This window comes from Rhamphochromis sp. 'chilingali' (assembly GCF_963969265.1).
Source record: "Rhamphochromis sp. 'chilingali' genome assembly, chromosome: 14".
Lineage (NCBI taxonomy): Eukaryota > Metazoa > Chordata > Actinopteri > Cichliformes > Cichlidae > Rhamphochromis > Rhamphochromis sp. 'chilingali'.
Window position 1 is genome coordinate 14,199,726 of NC_137941.1, and position 19,882 is coordinate 14,219,607.

Genomic DNA, 19,882 nt, shown 5'->3' on the forward strand with positions numbered 1-19,882 from the left:
TTATGTTTTTACGAAGGTCCTGCTCTCTATGCCTACAACAATGCCGGATTCACTGATGAAGACTGGAAAGGGATTCAGAGAACTGGAAGGAGTGTCAAGCGTGATGACCCAAACAGAGTGGGAAGATTTGGAATCGGCTTCAACTCTGTTTACCACATAACAGGTGAAACTATGTGTAGTTAGATCACAGATATGAGTAGTAATTTTTGAAAAGATAAACAGTTAGCAGTAACATATCCTTACTTTGTCCACAGATGTGCCAAGTATATTCAGTTCAGGCCACCTTGGCATGATGGATCCCCAAGAAAAAGTATTTGGAGAGAGAAGTAGAGGGTTTCGGTGGTCTTTGGATGATGCTGAAGACCAAGAAGTTCTGCTGAATATGAGTGATCAGTTTCAATCATTTAGAGATATAATTTTGCTTTTATGCGGACAAGAATGGTCAACAGTTGTCATGGAGGATCAGCACTTCAATGGGACAATTTTTAGATTTCCTTTACGTAATGAAGCATCAGAGATTTCTGATAATCTGTATGACTCAGATAAAGTGGTTGAGCTTTTTGATAGCTTCATTGCAGATGCAGATTTGAGCCTCCTCTTCTTGAAAAATGTCACCTCTGTGTCCTTGTTACATATTAGTGAAGATGGAGCTGTTAACACCAGACTTGAAGTGAAATCCTCAGTCCCCACAGATGGTGTTTTGGAGCCAGAAGAGGAGTCAGTCACTGAGGGTCTAACAAGGTTCAAAGTTATAACTGTGAGTTCAAAAGACCAAAAAGAGACAAAGTGGCTTCTGACAACATGTACCATGAAAGAGGGCGTTGCAGAAGATCTTGATTTGCTTACAAAGAAGTTGATCTTTTTACCTCAAGTTGACCTGGCATTCCCCTGTGGTGAGAAGAGAGACTGTAGCCAGAGCAGACTGAGCTGCTTTCTCCCCCTTCCAAACAATGAATCCAATAAGACAGGACTCCCAGTTTATGTCAATGCATGCTTTGGCCTCACAGACAATAGAAGACACATCAAATGGCAAGAGGAAGACCAGAGACATGATGAACATGCTTTGTGGAATGAAATGCTGATGAAGAAGGTGTTTCCACAAGCATACATCAAGATCATTCAAGATGCCATTAAACTTGCCCAAAAATCTATCCTCCCTGTTTCCTCTGTGTACAATCTGTGGCCAGATCTCACTCAGATACAACACAAAGAAAAATGGCATGCTCTCACTCTGGATGTTTTTCATCACTTATTCAGACAGAACGTGGCCATCCTCTCTCTTGCTAAAGATGAAAGACAGTTTATCTCTCCATCAGAAGCTGTTTTCCCCTGCAATGGCCCAACAAGCACCAACATATTGTCTGCCATTAAAAGGACTTTAGTGTCATGTGGAGAAAATCTTGTCACTTTACCAGCTAGTGTTGCAAAGGCTATACATGAGGCCTACCCAAACCCTTCTACCCTAAAACATGTGACTCCAGCATTCCTCAGGGCCATTCTCCACAGGACCGGTGTGGATAACATCACCAAAGATGACAAACTCAGTCTTTTGGAGTACATTTTAGGTGATGAACAATACAAAGAACTTGAGGGTCTTCACCTCCTTCCACTCAGTGATGGCTCTTTCAGATATTTCACATACGAAGAGGAAGACACTGCTTTGATTGACAGCCATGAATTTCCAAGGTAGGGTTTCCATACATCTATCAAAATTTAAAATAAATGTTATATTCATTATGACTAAAGTTGCCATTTTTATGTGTTATTCACATATTGATTGTAACTGAATATTTGGAAGGTTCAGGAATATTTCTATACTGAATGAACTCCTAACAGTTTGACAGAATCCATTGCACTTTTTTATAGAGTCTTGCTGCCATTCTGTAAACCCTTCTTCATCCCACATGATCTGACTCCAGCCTGCAGTGCACATCTGAAAGAACTGGCCAGAAGAAGTAAGTGAAAGTAATTTTAAACAATACAGAGTCATTTGTACACAGCTACACATTTTAGCACACACATTTATTCTTAACTTTAAAAAAAAATCTTTTTAATCTGCTCTTCAGATTTCTTCAAGATCACCAACATTGATGCATCCCATTTGGCTGAATATGCAAGACGATATTTGCCACCAGACTGGAAACAGACAGGGAAGAACCTTGTTGCATGGGACAACAACAACAGTCAGCATCCACCTTTGGACTGGTTTCAAGAATTCTGGAGGTTTCTCAACAATCATTTTGATGAGTTAAGTCCTTTCACTGACATACCTCTAATACCAGTTAGTCCTCTGTCTGGCAGTCAGACTGTATCAGTAGCAAAACTACAGCAGAACACAACTCTGATCTTTCAGAAAAGTAAACAGCTGAGTTTGCCAGACCGAATAGCTCAGCTGGTGAACAAAGTTGGTGGCACAGTGGTGAGAGGAAATGAGTGGCTCAAGCATGTAGACCTTGACTCGTATGTGCTGTGCCCATCTCCAAGGAGTGTTTTGAAGGTCCTGATGAATTTAGATTTCCAGCATCTTGTCACAGAACTCACATCTGCCTCTCACACAGCACGAGAAGAACTGAAAGATTATCTCTCTTATCTGGATTCTCTCTCAAATACAGAGAAAGATTTTCTCTTGAGGTTGCCTTTGTTTCAAACCATGAAAGGATTCAGTGTTGCAGCTCAATCAAAACAAGCTGTGCTTCTGATCTCAGGCCTAACAGTACCAACAGAGCTCCCTATGCCTGATTCCATAATCCAGTGTTCTACTGAGACTGACCGCAGACTGTTACAGCTGCTCAAAGTTCATCTCTTGGACACCGCCGAAGCAGCCAATGTTCTTGTTGACAGCATAAGGAAAGGCGCTTGCAGCAGTGACAACACTAACAAAACAATGACTTGGATTTTACAGCATGGTAAGGTGCTTTTCTCACAAAACGAATCCCTGAAATGCAGCTGTAAGGACTTGAGCTTCATTGAGGTGAATGGACAGCTGAAAAAGGCATCTGACTTTTTTGATCCAAGAATTCAGACTTTTAAAGTCATCTTTGAGTCAGACTTCTTTCCACCGCCTTCATACACTCATTCACTGCAGATGCTGGAAAGCTTAACAGAAATCGGATTACTGAATAAAGAGATGGATGTTTCACCTGAACATTTGCTACATGCTGCCACGCTGACTGACAAACTGTGTGTGAACTCACAAACTGAGGCTCTGAGAAGAGCTCAGGTTCTGTTGGAAATGTTGGAAAGTAATGATCTACTGACAAAGTTTTCTCACAGACAGCTTCATTGCCTCAAAATGCTTAAATGGATCCCATGTGAACAACCTGGAAGTGAGAAACAATTCAGTGATAAATCTCAGAAGTATTGTTTGTTTTGCCCAAATGAAATAAGACATTCTGTTTATAAGGACATTGTTGGACATGTAATGCCACTAACAGGGAAGCTCAGTGACAGAGTTAGCAACAGACTTGGTCTCAAAGACCTACCACCACCTGAAAAAGTGATTGAAAATCTTTCAGTCTTGAAATCAAAAGCACTGGAAATGGCTAATCCTGACACAGATGTAGACTTCAAAAGACAGCTGCACAGCATTTACAAACACATGCAAGACAATGTCTCTGTATTTGTTACAATGATGGGCAATGAGACATGTTGGCTATGGGCCCAGAACGAGTTTGTTGCACCCCAGGATCTGGTTCTTGAATACCCAAATAATCTAGATCTGAGTTCTTACATTGGGAAGGTGCCAAGTGAATTTTTGCCATACAGAACATTGTTCCAGAGGTTTGGCCTGAGAAAAGTACTTTCCAATGAAGACATTTTGGGCATTCTGTACTCCATCCAGCAAACAATTGAAGCAAGACAACCGCCATTTGCAAGTTCCTCAGAGGTCAAAGTGTCAATAGAAATTCTCAACTGGGTCTGGAAAGAGAAGAAAACAGTTCAGGATGACATCCCAGTGCCAGTCATTGCTGAGGGAGGAAAATTTACCCTTAAACCACGATCAACAGCTCTTTTCTGTGATGTAAGCAAAAATGGACTGAAAGAACTAAACTGCAGAGAAGAGGAAATTTATGTCATACATGAGGAAATCCCAAAAGCAGCGGCTGAATGGCTGGAAATTCGTTTTCTCAGTACCCACATCCTTGATCCAGAGGAGATAGGAATAGAGCAGTGTGGACAATCTGAACCAATAACAATGAGGATAAAAAACATTCTTAAAGAGTACGATGAAGACAGTGACATCTTCAAAGAGCTCATCCAGAATGCAGAGGACGCTGGGGCAGATGTTTGCAAGTTCTTGGTGGATTTCAGAGTACACAGAGATGCCCCCGAAAGCCTGATTGACCCTGACATGGCTCTTTGTCAGGGACCTTGTCTTTGGGCTTTTAATAATGAGCAGTTCACAGCCGAGGATTGGCAAAATATTGTCAGAGTTGGCTCAGCCTCAAAGGAAAACAAAGTGGAAAAAATTGGAAAGTTTGGACTTGGATTCAACACTGTGTATCATGTGACAGATGTCCCCTCCATCCTTAGTGGCAACACTCTTCTCATACTTGATCCAAATGTTACTCATCTCACAAAGCATATCAAACATAAATCAAATCCTGGACTCAAGCTGGATCTCTCTCAACAGCAACTCTTTCATTGTTTTCCTGGTCAGTTTGGATCATATGAAAACATTTTTGACTGTAATTTCACTCGAAAAAGTCCTCCTGAACCCTATCCAGGCACTCTGATCAAATTACCTTTCCGAAGTGAAGAAGAAGTTGTCAAATCAGAAATAAGCACAAAAGTGTATCAAAAACCCCATATCCTTGATTTTCAACATCTCTTTTCTAAGAATTCACAAACCCATCTGCTCTTTTTAAAGAACATCATTACATTATCCCTCCAAAATATCCCACACAATGGATCAACTCCACCAACAGAAAACGAAATAGAGACCATCTTCTCTGTGTCCAAAACCACTGTGAGTGCAATGGAGATTCCTGATGACACCAGTGTGTCCAAGCAACGTCATGCTGAGAAATCACTGATGAAAGTTGATGGTAAATGCAAAGGACTAATTGAATCTTGCACAGTCAGAATTATCCAAATATCCAGTCAGCAGTCTAATGAAAATGAAGTTCAGCTCTGGCTCCTGTACAACTGCTTTGGGACAGATGAGTCCTTTAAAATGGCCATTCACAAAAACAAGCAGGCCAGTTTCTCTTTGCCCATTGGAGGGATTGCTGTGCCTTTGCAAAACGATCCAGAAACTGGAAAATTCACCACATTACAAACAGAACTTGTTGGACAGGCCTTTTGCTTCCTTCCTCTTCCCATTCACACGGGTCTTCCTGTCAATGTAAATGGCACATTTGCTGTGACAAGCAACCGAAAAGGTCTGTGGGAAACTGGAGTGAAAAATGACTGGAACAAAGCTCTCCTTCAGGATCCAGTAGTGACAGCATATGTTACTGTACTCAAGGCACTAAAGAAAATGTCAGAAAATAAACAGCTGGTGAGTTACTGTTATCACACATTTTGGCCTGATAGAGAGAAAGTGAGTGAAACTTTCAAGCCTTTAGTGGATGCACTTTACTCAACCATTATTGACGACTCTGTTGGTCCAGAGCTCTTTAGTGATGGAGAACAATGGTTCTCAATGAACAATGCCATATTTCTTCATGAGAGCATTGAAAATGATGAAAAGATTGGTGACCTTGCAGTGCAAGTTTGTCAGAAATATGCAAAAGGACCCAATCATGTTGTTCCTCTTCCACTTTGGCTGAGAAATAGCTTCAAACAGGCTGGCCTAGAAAAGGTTTTACAAAACAGGACCTGGAACTGGGAGAAGTTCTACAGAGAAGCAGTGTTCAGTAACCTAACTACAATGGACTCGAAGAGTAGAGATACCCTTGTGCTGCATGCTATTGACCTTCATATCAAAGAAATTGACAATCTGCTGCTCTGCTATCCATGCATACCCACAAAGGGTGGACAGCTCCAACATGTCAGGAAACTTGTGAATCCTACAGGGAAAGTGGCCTGTCTTTTTGAACCAAAAGAGGGACGCTTGCTTGATGGATCCGAAAATGACTTCAGATCTCCAAAAAGGATTCAGCGTTTGTTGGAACTTGGTATGGCAAATGACCATCTCCCATTGGAAGACATCACAGAGAAAGCAGGCACAATTAATAAAACCTGGAGCATTGACAAAAAGAAAGCATTTGTCCACTTGAAGTGCCTTTTTGAACTGATGAAGAATCACATTTATGATGAAGGCTCTCACCACTGGAAAACACTGAGGACAACTGCATTTCTTCCAGCATATTCACCTGGTGATGCAAAAATGGAAGGAAATGTAACACTTAAAAAGCCCACTGATGTTTTTAGTGACAAATGCTCCCTTCTCGTTAACATGACACAACCAGTGCTGAATAATAGTAATTTGAAAATACACCACAGTGATCCAGTCCTAAAGATCTTGGGCGTGAACAGCACTCCGAAGCCAGAGGTGGTGCTCCAGCAGCTGCATGAAGGAAGCAAACAAGCACACTCCATTGACAGATCCATGCTTTACAAAATAGCATTTGAGTGCTATACGTGTCTGGATCAGTGGATCTGTGACTCTGGAAATGCCTCTTACATTTCACAACAAGCAAATTCATTTCCATTCATCCTCATTGGTGATACATTTGTGAATGTTGATCGTGTAGCTGAGAACGGGCAATTTGAAGCAAAGCCCTATCTCCATGTACTTCCAGCTGCCTTCACAAGCTTCAGGAACCTCTGGAAATGTATAGGTGTTGAAAAACAATTCACGACCACTCAGTTTCTAACTGTGTTGCAGGAATTAAAAGTTCAACATGGAAACCAGCCCCTAACAGAGAGTGATCTCTTAGTTTGCCTCACAATTTTAATCAAAGGGATATTTGAGGCCAAAGTCAAAATCACAGATGACTGTTTGATACCCAATGAGCATGGAGTTTTGCAGTTTGCTAGTGAGCTATTTTACAATGACAGCCCATGGATGCCACTCACTTCAGGTGTCACATTATGTCACGAGAATATCCCACGAGCTATGGCTCGCCACCTTGGAATCAAAACAACAAGGCATCATTCTCTGGAAAACCACATAGTTGATGACATGTCACCATTTGCTTTTGACTTTGAACAGCAGGAACAGCTGACTGTTCGTATTAAAAACATAATTTCAGCCTATCCATCAAAGAAGGATATCCTTAAAGAGCTCATCCAAAATTCTGATGATGCAGAAGCAACAGAAATTCACTTCATCTGGGACAAAAGACAACATGGAAAAGAAAAAACATTTGGGAAGAAATGGAACAATCTCCAGGGTCCAGCACTTTGTGTGTTCAACAACAAAGTGTTTTCTGATGCTGACATTAAGGGAATTCAACAGCTGGGAGAGGGAGGAAAGCACAACACCCCAGGGAAGATAGGCAAGTACGGAGTTGGATTCAACTCTGTTTACCATCTGACTGACTGCCCTTCGATCCTTACAGGAGATGAAGTACTTTGCATTTCTGACCCCAATCAAAAATACATTGAAAATCATTCAAATAACCAGCGAAATGGCATTGGCTATAAACTCGCTGACACTTTCAAAGAAATGTACGTAGATGTCTACAAATCCTTTCTTCCAGACAAATTTTCTCTTAAAGACGGCACCATGTTCAGATTACCTCTGAGAATGGGTACAAATGCAAATGCCTCCAAAATATCACAGCAAGGAGTCACTGACCGTGACATGAAAGAACTGTGCTCTGCCCTGTCTGAAGATCCTGTAGGACTAATTCTCTTTCTGAAAAACATCTGCAAAATCAAAGTCCATGAAATCAGTGACTATTCAGGAGGACTTAAAACCATCTTTGAGGTTGAAAAAAATCTGCCACAGAAAAGTCGGGACGAGAAAGATGCTTTTGTGAAACATCTACAAAATGCACTGCAATCAGACAAAACAGCAACACCGCACAAGACTTTCTATGAAACTGTGATTTCCACCTCAGATAAAAGACAAAGTAAGTGGATTGTTGCAGAACAATTTGGCTCCTTCAAAGACAGCTACGATTTAAAACTATCAGAAAAACTTCCCCAAGCATCATTAGCTGCACGTGTGAACACAAAGGGATCCAGCATCATGGATTTTAAAGGAGAAGCCTTTTGTTCACTTCCTTTGCCAGGGAAAACTGGACTGCCAGTACATGTCAATGGAAACTTTGAGGTTGATTCTGCCAGGAGAAGCCTTTGGAAAGAAGATGGGAAGAGTAAGAAATCAAACTGGAATGAGATTTTGAAACAGAACGTCATTGCTCCGCTTTATGCAGATCTCCTGCATTACATCAGGCGCAGCATTGCAGTCAAGAAAGTTTCCCTTACATTTATTGGCTCATGTTTCAGTACAGAATACTTGTGTTTTTGGCCAACTGTGTCCAAGGATGTTTGCCCAGACTGGCATGAAATGATACATGGAGTATACAGATCACTGAAAGAAAAAGGCCTTGATGTAATCCCTGTGATGAAGAGCTCAACACGGAAAATTGCAGATACAAAAATTAAAGAATACTCATTTGACTGGTGTAATGTCAGTGAAACAGACTCACTTGAGGACCCTTATCTGACAAACCTGACAAACTACAAGCTGATGGCCATCTTGGAAGATCTTGGAATGAAGCTGGTTCCTTATTCCACAAACATGGAGAAGATTTGGAAAAGTTTCACAGATGCTGGTGTTGAAGTGAAAGCGGTCAGTCCCTCCACTGTGCAGACTTTTCTACGAGCAAAGCCTCTCAATGATCCAACCCAAACAGATGAGGATTTACCTTTACCCATAAGTGCCACTTTGATCAAAGATGAAACAAGATGTTCAGAGCTCTTGAGTTTTTGTTTAAAAAATTTCTCCTCAGAAAAGGTCACCCAAGACAATTCAAATTTACTTGATGGGCTTCCACTTCTTCTCACAAGAGATAAAGTATTGACAGTTTTCAACTCCCAGTCACCCAAGTGGATATCAAGATATGCAAATCTCTTCTTTGGCTGTGAGGAAACATTTGCAGACTATCAGACAAACAAAGACCACATTAAACTTCTTCAAAGTTTAAAACTCATCCAAAAAATGACATTACCCTGCTCGGAAAAATATCTGAAACCATTAATTCAGCATCTTCTTAAGAACTGCTATGTTGATCCACTCTGTGGTCTTCATGTCCCAAATGAGAAAATGTTGGAGTGGCTGAAATCACTTTGGATGTTCATAACAAGTGAAATTAAACTACCAACATCTAGCGATGACAAGTCAAGTCTGACACTAAGTGATGTGATGAAACTCTTCAGCGACTGCTACATTTTACCTGTTGTGTGTCCAAGGTTGAACAACAAGCTCTTCCTGCAAACAATGAAACACATGTCAAGTGTTGTGTTTGCCTCACAGAAACACAAAGACATATCAGGCATCCTCTTCAAACTTGGTTTTATGAGTTTTGATCATGTTTTCTTCTCTAAAATGGACCGAGAGGTACGTTCATGTCTACAGCATGAGCTTCTCGATGTAGATGATGAAAGCTCAGTGTTGGATCAAGTGTACAACATTAATCGCTCAGAGTTTTCCCACCTTTCAAATAATGATATGAAGGAGTTTCAGATGTTCCTGCAATCAGGATTATCCAAGTCCAAAGACAATCAAGAGTATGTGAGGAAACTTAAATCCTTACCAATATTTGAAACAACACAAGGTGAACGAGTGAGGGTTGATGGAACTAAACAGGTTTATGTTCTCAACAGCGTTTATTCAGTGAAATTTCCAGATTTGTTCAACCTGCCCAACACCGGCAGCATTTTTCTCAAGTTCAACTCTGAGAACCACACACTGTCAGAAACAGTCAACATTCAGGTCCTGGATGATTTGCAGTATTTCATGAAGTTTATACTGCCTGCTGTACACCAACTCACAGAGACACAGATTCTTCACAGCCTCAAGCTCTTGCTCTCACTACATTACTCTTCAGAGGACAAGAAAACTATCATCTCCTCACTGAAGACAGTGAAACTGATTCGTAGTTCCCAAGGTAGACTAGAGCCTGCATCATACTACTTTGATGAGAGTGTGGAGCTGTACAAACGAATGTTGCCCCACGAGAAATTTGTTCCTAAGAGATTTTGGACTGAACTGTGTGAAGGAGATGACTACACAACAGAAAAAGCAAAACAGCTGGTCAGAAAACTTGGAATGAAGCATGTTGTGTCAGCGGACGAGATAATACATTTTGCATACCAGCTGGAATCAGAAGCAAAAGTTAACAGAAGACTCAAAGACATGAAACTGAAATCATCATTACTTTTCAGGGAAGCCTTAAATAAAGCATGTGATCCCAAAGACAACAAGGAAAGGTTGCTGGAAAGCATTGCTGACATCAAATTCATTTTTCCAGTTATGATTCGAAAAGAACTGTCCAACTACCACCAACCATTTGCTCCTGAAGGAACTACTGTTAAAATTAGAGGCTCGTTGATTGAAAAAAATCCAGAGCATCAAGATTTGATTTGGACCTCAATGCCAATTATTCACTTACCATTTTATACAGCACAGAAACTTATGCAGATGATGAAAAATGCAGGAGCTCATGAAGAACCACCTCCAAACTGTGTAACCAGTAACATAAGAAACATCTGTCAGTCACCATGTGAAACTGACCAGCTGATCAAAACACGAGCTAAAGTGTTCAGAAGTTCGTACGCTTACCTGCAAGCAAAAAGATTTGAAGGAAACCAGCTGGCTGGTCTTCCTGTTGTGTTGGTTGAAAAAGACACAAAACTTATAAGGCCTGATGACGTGTGTCTGTCGCTCTCCTATGATCTGGACTTCAGACCATATCTGTACAAGATTACTCCAGAAGATGCAATGTATGCACCGTTCTTTCAGAAAATTGGTGTGAAGAACGAAGCTACTGCAGAGCAATATTGTAATGTTTTGGCAGCAGTTTACGCTGATTCCTGTGATAAACAGAAACTACATTTGAACCAGCTGATAACTGTGAAACGAGCTGTTGAGCAGTTGTTTAAGTTAATCAATGCTCAGGGAAACCAGACGCTTCTTGAAAATGTTGAGACTCTGTATCTTCCTGCAGTAGATGGTAAATTATACCCATCATCCACACTCTGCTACAACGACACAGTGTTTGAGACCAAAAGGTTGGAAGAAGCGCTGGAGAACAAGTTCCTGCTGCTTCAGAAACTCAGTGAATGTCATTTGGGCAACGACAAATACAAGCATCATCAGCTGTTGCAACTGCTGCCTCAGAAATTTCAGCCAAAGATGCTGTCTGAGTTCACAGAGGAAAGAGTTGTGGAATCAGAGATGCAGCTTTGTGAACTTGAGACTGGCTGTAAATTTAGTGGATGGTTTGATAAACATCTCTCCTCAGGAGCCTTTAAATATGGATTAATTTGTCTTATTAGAGAGAATTCTCAAGGCAAAATAACACAAGAGGATGCCACTAAAATGTGTGAGAAGACTTTTGGCAGTATACAAATTATCTGCTGCAAAACATTGAAAACAACACTCTGGCTCGATAAACAGCCCCTTCCCAAAACAGATGAAGAAACAGATGTATCTGTGGAACGAGGGCAACAAGGGTGTACCTTTTACTTAAAGCACAATGATGACATGGCTCTCAAAGTGATAAATGAAGTCATCATGACACTGACAAAAGAGATTAATGCTCTTTTAGGGAACAGAATTGCATCGGTTCACCTTCCAGTGCTGGGACAACTCCTCATGTGTGACGATCTGCAAGATGTTCGGAAAACTCTGGCTAAAAATCAGATCCGTGACAGTGCTGAAACTGAAAGTTCCTTTTTTAGTCCAGCAGCCCCTGGGACAGAAGTTCCAGGAGAATGGCATGATTGTTTGGACATGAATGTCCTCAACAACTTTGAAGAGGGGGAATATGTTGGTTACAGCATTGATGACAAGTACATTTATGCAGTTATTGTTGAAGAACTGCCTGGTCACAATGGACGATATTCATGGAGATACAAAATAGATATTGGAGAAGATGAGCCCATTGAAGTCAGCTGTGTTGATCTGTTTCAGTTGAAACGAGAAAAGAAGGTAAAAACAGAAAGGAGGAAATGCATGGAGCCAGGACCACAGAAGAAGACGCTAAAACCAGAAGAAAACACTTGCATGGAGCTGGAACCACTGACAGGAGCTGTGCCACATTCTTCTGAATCATCAACAAATTCTTTACCAGCCTCTGTTGAGGAAGCTAAAAGGGAAATTGATAAATGTTTGGCAGAGATCTGGAGGCTTCCTGAGGAGGAGAGGCACAAAGCCATCAAGAGACTGTACCTCAGGTGGCACCCTGACAAAAATACGGATTGCCAGTCTCTCGCCAATGAGGCATTCAAATATTTACAGAATCAAATTGATGAGCTTAGCAAAGGCACAGTCAAAGCTGCAGGCTCGACCTTTTCAAGCCGAAACACAAATTTCAGAGGCTTCTATGAAGAGTGGAATCAGAAGGCCAGGTATCACAGAAATAGTCGAGAGAGGTTCTCTAGAGGTTATAGAGGTTTCCATTCCTACAACTTCTGGACCCACAATGAAAATGTCCCAAGGCCAGACAGAGAAGAGGCCAGGCGCTGGTGTAGACAGGCTCGCTGCGATCTCAATGCAGCTCACAAAGACACTGGTGGAGGGAGCACAGAGTGGTGTCTGTTTAAGGTCCATCAAGCAGTAGAAAAGTCTCTCATAGCAGCATGCTATAAAAGAAATGGACAACGCCCCAACAGCAGCTCAATTTCAGCCACTGCTGCACAAGTTTCCCGCTACAGCCTCCAACTGAGAGATCTGCCTGAGATTGTGAAAAACCTGCAGACACTCGGAGTGGATCCCAAAAAGACTCAATATCCCAACTGCCATCCATATCCTCACATACCGAACGGACGATTCAGATCAGAGAATGAAATGCTGGCACTGAACAAGGCATCAGAGCTCCTTAATAAAATAGAAGCATATGTGAATTAAGGATTTAAGACAAGGTATTGGTCAGTGTAACTGTTTTTCTAAATGTTAAAAGGATGATTCCCACAGTGGAAAACTGAAATATTATTTAGCATCACAACCAAAAAGGAATTTAAGTTGAATTTTTTTTTTTTTTTTTTTTGAGTAATGATCACTGAATGATGTTAGTATGAAGTATAAACAACAAAGGTTTTTGTGCACTTTCATGAATATTCACCTAGGAAACATGTAATGACTGTATGACTTTGTTTTGCTTTGCTTTCGTTTTGAAGCTGCTCATTTGTGATATGGATATATTATGTGTTTTGTTTTATTTTGAAAATGCGTATATCAAGTATTTTTTGTATGCAACTTAGTTGGGATTTTTGACTACTCTTTGGAGTAGGTCATTGGACTGCTTCATTGTTGTTTGGTAAATACCTGCTGGGAAGCAATATACTTACTGTAATATAACATTTATGAAAAGGCAAATGTGAAGACTACTTACTGATTGAAGCTGCAACTACTGTAGAAGTTCTGTCTAATGTATTTAGAGATTTTCTTACTTATTTTTCTTACATTTTAAACACTTATTACTATTGACATCCATAACTTTTGGTGACAGAAGACACTCAGCATGTAATTTTGTTATGTTAAGTGCAAATGCAAATGAAATTGGCAGAAATCTGTCCCAACCTATTATTATCATTTAATAAAAGTTTTCTTATGAAAGAAAAGAAATGGCAATGCCTGTCATATTTCTAAAAAGGGGTCAAGGGTTAGCTAATATTACTATAATTAAGTATAATTATATAATAAGTTTAAGATTATTACTTCATTTCATTCCTTGTTCATTTACTGTATATTCAGGAGTTCTTAAAGGAATAAAGATTACCTACTTTACACTAACTGTGTCTGTTTAATGTGATTTCACTTTTTCACTGTATCATTTAATTTTAATGTGTCAGTGGCCAGTGTGACATAAAAACTGTACCCGGTAATACCAGTAAAATCTGACAGGAAAAAATCTCTGAAGTTTGCTGACTTTGACTCTCTCCCTAAACTTCGACCACCATCTATGGCAATGTAGAATTAAGGCTACGTCCAAACGTACACGGGTTTTTTTGAAAACGGAGATTTTCCGTTTTCGTTTTAAAAAATAATCCCGTCCACACGTAAAGGCAGAAATGAAGGAAAACGCTGCTAGGAACATGCCAAAGCAGCGCACACCTTTGATGCTGCGTTTTCTCCGTTTTTCTCATCCACACGTAAACGCAAAAACGGAGTTTTCAAAAATATCCATCCTGGCCAGAGTCTTTAAAAATCTCCGTTTTCAGTGACCGAAAACGCTGTTTACGTGTGGACGAAAGGTGCAAACGCATAGAAAAATCTGTGTTTTCAAAAATACCCGGGTACGTGTGGACGTAGCCTAAGATTGCTCAAATTCAGGATTACTTGAGCTCTGCAATTCATGAGCTGCGGCTGAGATGAACATACAAAAGACATCTATGCTAAGATGAGATCAGCCCTGCACAAGATTAGACAAACCATTGAATCAAAGTGTTTTGGGCAGTTTAAAGACAGTGATGCTCACTTAAAGATTACGTTTACATATACTGAACTCAAAGAAACGTAATTAGAGACGAGATCCGTTAGAAAGAATAAGAAATGATTGTACATGATCATTAAATGTACTTAAGTTTCTCAAAAATTGTCTGTGTGAATCTTAATCATCCATATTAGTAAATGGAGTTTGCTGAATTAGAATTCCAAGTGTACCTCCAACCACCTTCAAACCAACAAGTAGTATAATCAACCCAACTATGTAACATGTCTATATGGTCTCCACGAGAATCTTGTTTTCACAAAGGAAATTCTAATTTGGGTGTTAGCAGATAATGAACCTAAATCTAAAAAATGTCATTGGACCCCATTTGGATGTTCAGTTGTCAGTGAAGAGGAGCACGAGTTAAAGTTAAAAGCATTTTTTTTTATTCATTGTAAAGTCATGTTATGAATATAATGACACCTTAACAACATATCTGGCCAATACATGTTTCCATATATTGTTTGTAAGGAAAAAGTTCACATATATATCAGATTTGGTCCTTGTGTTTTGCCTCCTATTCTCTCTTCCTTCAACTGATAATTTACACTAAATCTCTACATACAGCAGGGTGGCGCCTGTAACTGAAGGGATGTGAAGATAATAATAATAATAATAATGGATTGGATTTATATAGCGCTTTTCAAGGCACCCAAAGCGCTTTACAATGCCACTAGTCATTCACTCTCGCATTCACACAGTGGTGGAGGTAAGCTACGGTTGTAGCCACAGCTGCCCTGGGGCAGACTGACAGAAGCGAGGCTGCCATATCGCGCCATCGGCCCCTCTGGTCAACACCAGTAGGCGGTAGGGTAAAGTGTCTTGCCCAAGGACACAACGACCATGACCGGGGATCGAACCGGCGACCTTCCGGTTACAGATACGCTTCCCAACCCCCTGAGCCACGGTCGATAGAAAAAAGAAGTAAGGATCTTTACAAAGTTAGTGCGATACAATGGGAGCTCAAGGTGTTACAAGCATATTAGACACTTGCCTTAATGACACATCTAATCCAAGCCTGGAGGGAACTGCAATAGGTACATTCTTCTATTGGTATATTTTGTGTTGAAGAGACTCAACTCATTAACGCAAAGACATGTTTTGGGTTTTGGAGCTTAGGTTCTAGTTGTGAAGGTTGAGGTGGACACATCAGAGTTGTTATAAATGTGATGAATCACGAGCTCTGCAGTTTGTTAATAGCTGATCACGAGGCAACATGAAAACCGGTTTAGCTAGAACACCATGTATTATTACTGAATACCCACCTGGCAACTTTTCTGTTGCCAGGTGGGTATTAACAGAAAGTTCAGCACCTATTTTATCTAGAAGAGAACAAAAATACATCAGAGCTTATGAGAACATCTCTCAGAAAAACTTTGTTTTATTCAAGAGTGATGCAGCTTTTAGGACGGATATACATGATATAGCTAAATCACATCTCCCCTGCTAATGGCCAATTCAGCTTTGTTACTGTATCAAATAAAGTCACCATGACATGTAAAATTAGCCAAATGGGGAACAGCCTATGAATTACTGTAAGCTGTACTTCATTTTAAACAATGTGGAGCTTCCACATTCCACGGGAAGGAAGGACACTAGAAGTGGATAAAAATAGATTTTACTTTTACCACTCCTCTTTCTTCCTGAGAAAATGTGCTATTTACCTTGTGCAACACCATATTATCGGAATGAAATAAGCAGCTCCGTTTTCCTGCAAGAAAAAAACTGCAGTCCATTTCCTGGTGAAAAGCTGCTGAAGTGGAACAATTGTCCACAAGAGCAATATGTGCCCATATTTCCAGTGTCTGTCATAGCCTTTGATAAATGAATGGATTTTCTGTCACCTACATTTGATTCAACATCTCTTGCCTGTACAAGTAGAAGATCCATGCAGTAGTACAAGGAGGATGTTGCTTTAGCGACTCATATATTCACTCATATAGTCGTCATTTGTTTTATGAAACACATGTTTACAATGAGTCTTACAAATTTTGTTGTATTATATTCAGTAATAGGGTGGGTATTGACAGAAAGTTCAGCACTTATTTTATCTAGAAGAAAGCATAAATACAGAAGAGCTGATGAGAAAATCTCAGAGAAACATAACATAGACTTTGTTTTACTTGAGAGCGATACAGCTTTTAGGACTGACATAGATGATATAGCTAAATCACATCTCTCCAGCTTATGGACAAATCAGCTTTGTTACTGTATCAAATACAATCGCCATGACATGTAAAATTAGCCAAATGGGGAACAGCCTATGAATTACTGTAAGCTGTACTTCACTTTAAACAATGTGGAGCTTCCAGATTCCACAGGAGGAAAGATACTAGACATGGATAAACATAGATTTTAATTAGTCTTCCTTCGTACTGAGAAAATACACTCAACAAAAATATAAACGCAACACCTTTGTTACTGCTCCCATTCCCCATGGGATGGACGTAGAGACCTAAAATTCATTCCAGATACACAATATAACCATCCCTCCCAAACAGTGGTCACAAATCAGTCCAAATGTGTGGTAGTGGGCACATCTGCTATATTGAGATAATCCATCCCACCTCACAGGTGTGCCACATCAGGATGCTGATCTGACACCATGAGTAGTGCACAGGTGTACCTCAGACTGCCCACAACAAAAGGCCACCCTGGAATGTGCAGTTTTTTTGCGCTATTGGGGGTCTGGGGACCCAGAACCGGTCAGTATCTGGTGTGACCACCATTTGCCTCATGCAGTGCAACACATCGTCGCATGGAGTCTATCAGATTGTCAATTGTGGCCTGTGGAATGTTGGTCCACTCCACTTCAATGGCTGTGCGAGGTTGTTGGATATTCGTGGGAACTGGTACACGCTGTCGTATACGCCGGTCAAGCACATCCCGAACATGCTCAATGGGTGACATGTCCGGTGAGTATGCTGGCCATGCAAGAACTGGGACATTCTCAGCTGCCATCTGCCCTGAACAATGTGAACCATGATTCATCCGTGAAGCGCACACCTCTCCAACGTGCCAGACGCCATCGAATGTGAGCATTTGCCCACACAAGTCTGTTACGGCGACGAGCTGGAGTCAGGTCAAGACCCCGATGAGGACGACGGGCATGCAGTTGAGCGTCCCTGAGACGGTTTCTGACAGTTTGTGCAGAAATTGTTTGGTTGTGCAAACCAATTGTTCCAGCAGCTGTCTGGGTGGCTGGTCTCAGACGATCTTGGAGGTGAACCTGCTGGATGTGGAGGTCCTGGGCTGGTGTGGTTACACGAGGTCTGAGGTTGTGAGGCCGGTTGGATGTGCTGCCATATTCTCTGAAACGCCTGTGGAGACGGCTTATGGTTGAGAAATGAACATTCAATGCACGGGCGACAGATCTGGTTGACATTCCTGCTGTCAGCATGCCAATTGCACGCTCCCTCATTGCTTGTGGCATCTGTGGCATTTTGCTGTGAGACAAAACTGCACATTCCAGGGTGGCCTTTTGTTGTGGGCAGTCTGAGGTACACCTGTGCATTACTCATGGTGTCAGATCAGCATCCTGATGTGGCACCATGTGAGGTGGGATGGATTATCTCAATATAGCAGATGTGCCCACTACCACACATTTGGACTGATTTGTGACCACTGTTTGGGAGGGATGGTTATATTGTGTATCTGGAATGAATTTTAGGTCTCTACGTCCATCCCATGGGGAATGGGAGCAGTAACAAAGGTGTTGCGTTTATATTTTTGTTGAGTGTATGTTACTTACCTTGTGCAACACCATATTATCGGAATGAAATAATCAGCTCCGTTTTCCTGTAAGAAAAAACTGCAGCCCATTTCCTGATGAAGAGCTGCTGAAGTGGAACAATTGTCCACAAGAGCAATATGTGCCCATAGAGTCATGGGGATATTGGCACAATAGTTCTTTATTGTTTTAACTACTATTCTGCAGTCTCATAACAAATATAAACAACGAGAGTAGATATACTAAACCTGTATTCATTAATTATTACATCATGCTGCCGTATTTATTCATGACTGTGCTATACACTGCAAACAAACCTGTGACAAGTGCCATAATTTGGTTACAAGAAGAAGTTCCATAATTCCATAGCTTTGCCTAATAACAAATGCATGAATGTTTTTTTAAAATGTTTTGTTTATTTATTTATTTTTGCACTTTATATCAGTTGCAAGAAAGTAGCTGTCTACGTAAGTAATCTGGGTTCTACAGCTTTAAGCAGCTGCAATCACTTTCTGGCAGACAATCACTTTTTGGCACAACACCGGCAATGACTTTGCAGACATCCTGGAGTCAATCGACAAGCGATTGTCCAGTTTTGATGCGAGGATATCCCTGGTGGAGATTTCACACCGGGAATTTAAATCTCTGAGAGAATCCCTGGAGACTGCTGAAAACGCCACGCTATGGGAGTCGGTCAGATCTTTTACCGAAAATGTGACCCAGCTAAACATAGAAGAAGAAAAAAAAAGAGAGACTGTTATCATCTACAAGCCCGTAGCATGAGAGATAACCTTGTGCTCTCTTGTATTCCAGAATCTGCTGGAGAGGACACGGAAATAGCGGTGGAAAAGCTTCATTAAAAACACCTGAAGCTGCCTGAGGACACCGTGAAGAACATCACGTTTGAAAGAGTGCATCGTATCAGGGCCATGAGGTTGGCGACTGGGAGACCACGTCCAATTGCGACCAAATTTGGCCACTTCAAACAGAAGGAACAGGTGAAGAGTCGCGGCAGAGAGCTGAAAGGAACGGACTTCAGCGTACACGACCACCCCAAAGAGATCCTGGAACGACGCAAGGTCCTGTTCCCAGTCCGACATAGCTTCATCCAGAAAGGCTCCCGCGCTGTCATCGCTGTGGACCGACTCTACATGGACGGACAGCTCTAGCACGACCCCGGCATCACTCCGTGGTTGTATTGACTTCACTCCAGATAAGAATCCACTACACTCTTTTCTTATCCACTCACACTCTCTTGCATTAACATGTGTTTAACCTAGCAATACCAGTATGATGTCATAGCAGATATAACACTGTCACCCTCCGTCATTGTTAATTGGAACGTTTCAGGTTATTTTTCTTTTTTCTTTTTCTTTTTGTCGCAAACCATTCTCGTTGGTTTTTTTCTTTCTCTTTTCTTTCACTGTGGATACTTTGAAAGGGAAGTTTCAGTTCCCAACCAGCTACAGCGCAAGTTATTTGCGCCCCATCAGTGTAGCCATCTTAAGTTTTGGCCTACGTTTGCACCATATAAAAA

At 41.0% G+C, this 19,882-nt stretch overlaps 1 protein-coding gene across 1 annotated transcript; it reads left to right on the forward strand.

Annotated features, from left to right (window-relative positions):
• Positions 1 to 490: 490 nt before the first annotated feature.
• LOC308409992 (sacsin-like) lies at positions 491 to 14,100 on the forward strand. Its single transcript, XM_080903034.1, has 3 exons — positions 491 to 1,686; positions 1,867 to 1,955; positions 2,067 to 14,100. Exons 1-3 carry the CDS (start codon positions 809 to 811, stop codon positions 13,031 to 13,033), a joined length of 11,934 nt encoding a protein of 3,977 aa, XP_080759160.1. The 5' UTR covers positions 491 to 808; the 3' UTR covers positions 13,034 to 14,100.
• Positions 14,101 to 19,882: the final 5,782 nt, after the last annotated feature.

What these genes read in the sequence shown, in the direction of transcription:
- LOC308409992 (XM_080903034.1), top strand. Translation starts at nt 809, where the DNA reads ATGAAAGAGGGCGTTGCAGAAGATCTTGATTTGCTTACAAAGAAGTTG. An exon ending in GACAGCCATGAATTTCCAAG is followed by an intron (nt 1,687 to 1,866) that starts GTAGGGTTTCCA and finishes ACTTTTTTATAG; the next exon opens with AGTCTTGCTGCCATTCTGTA. An exon ending in GAAAGAACTGGCCAGAAGAA is followed by an intron (nt 1,956 to 2,066) that starts GTAAGTGAAAGT and finishes TCTGCTCTTCAG; the next exon opens with ATTTCTTCAAGATCACCAAC.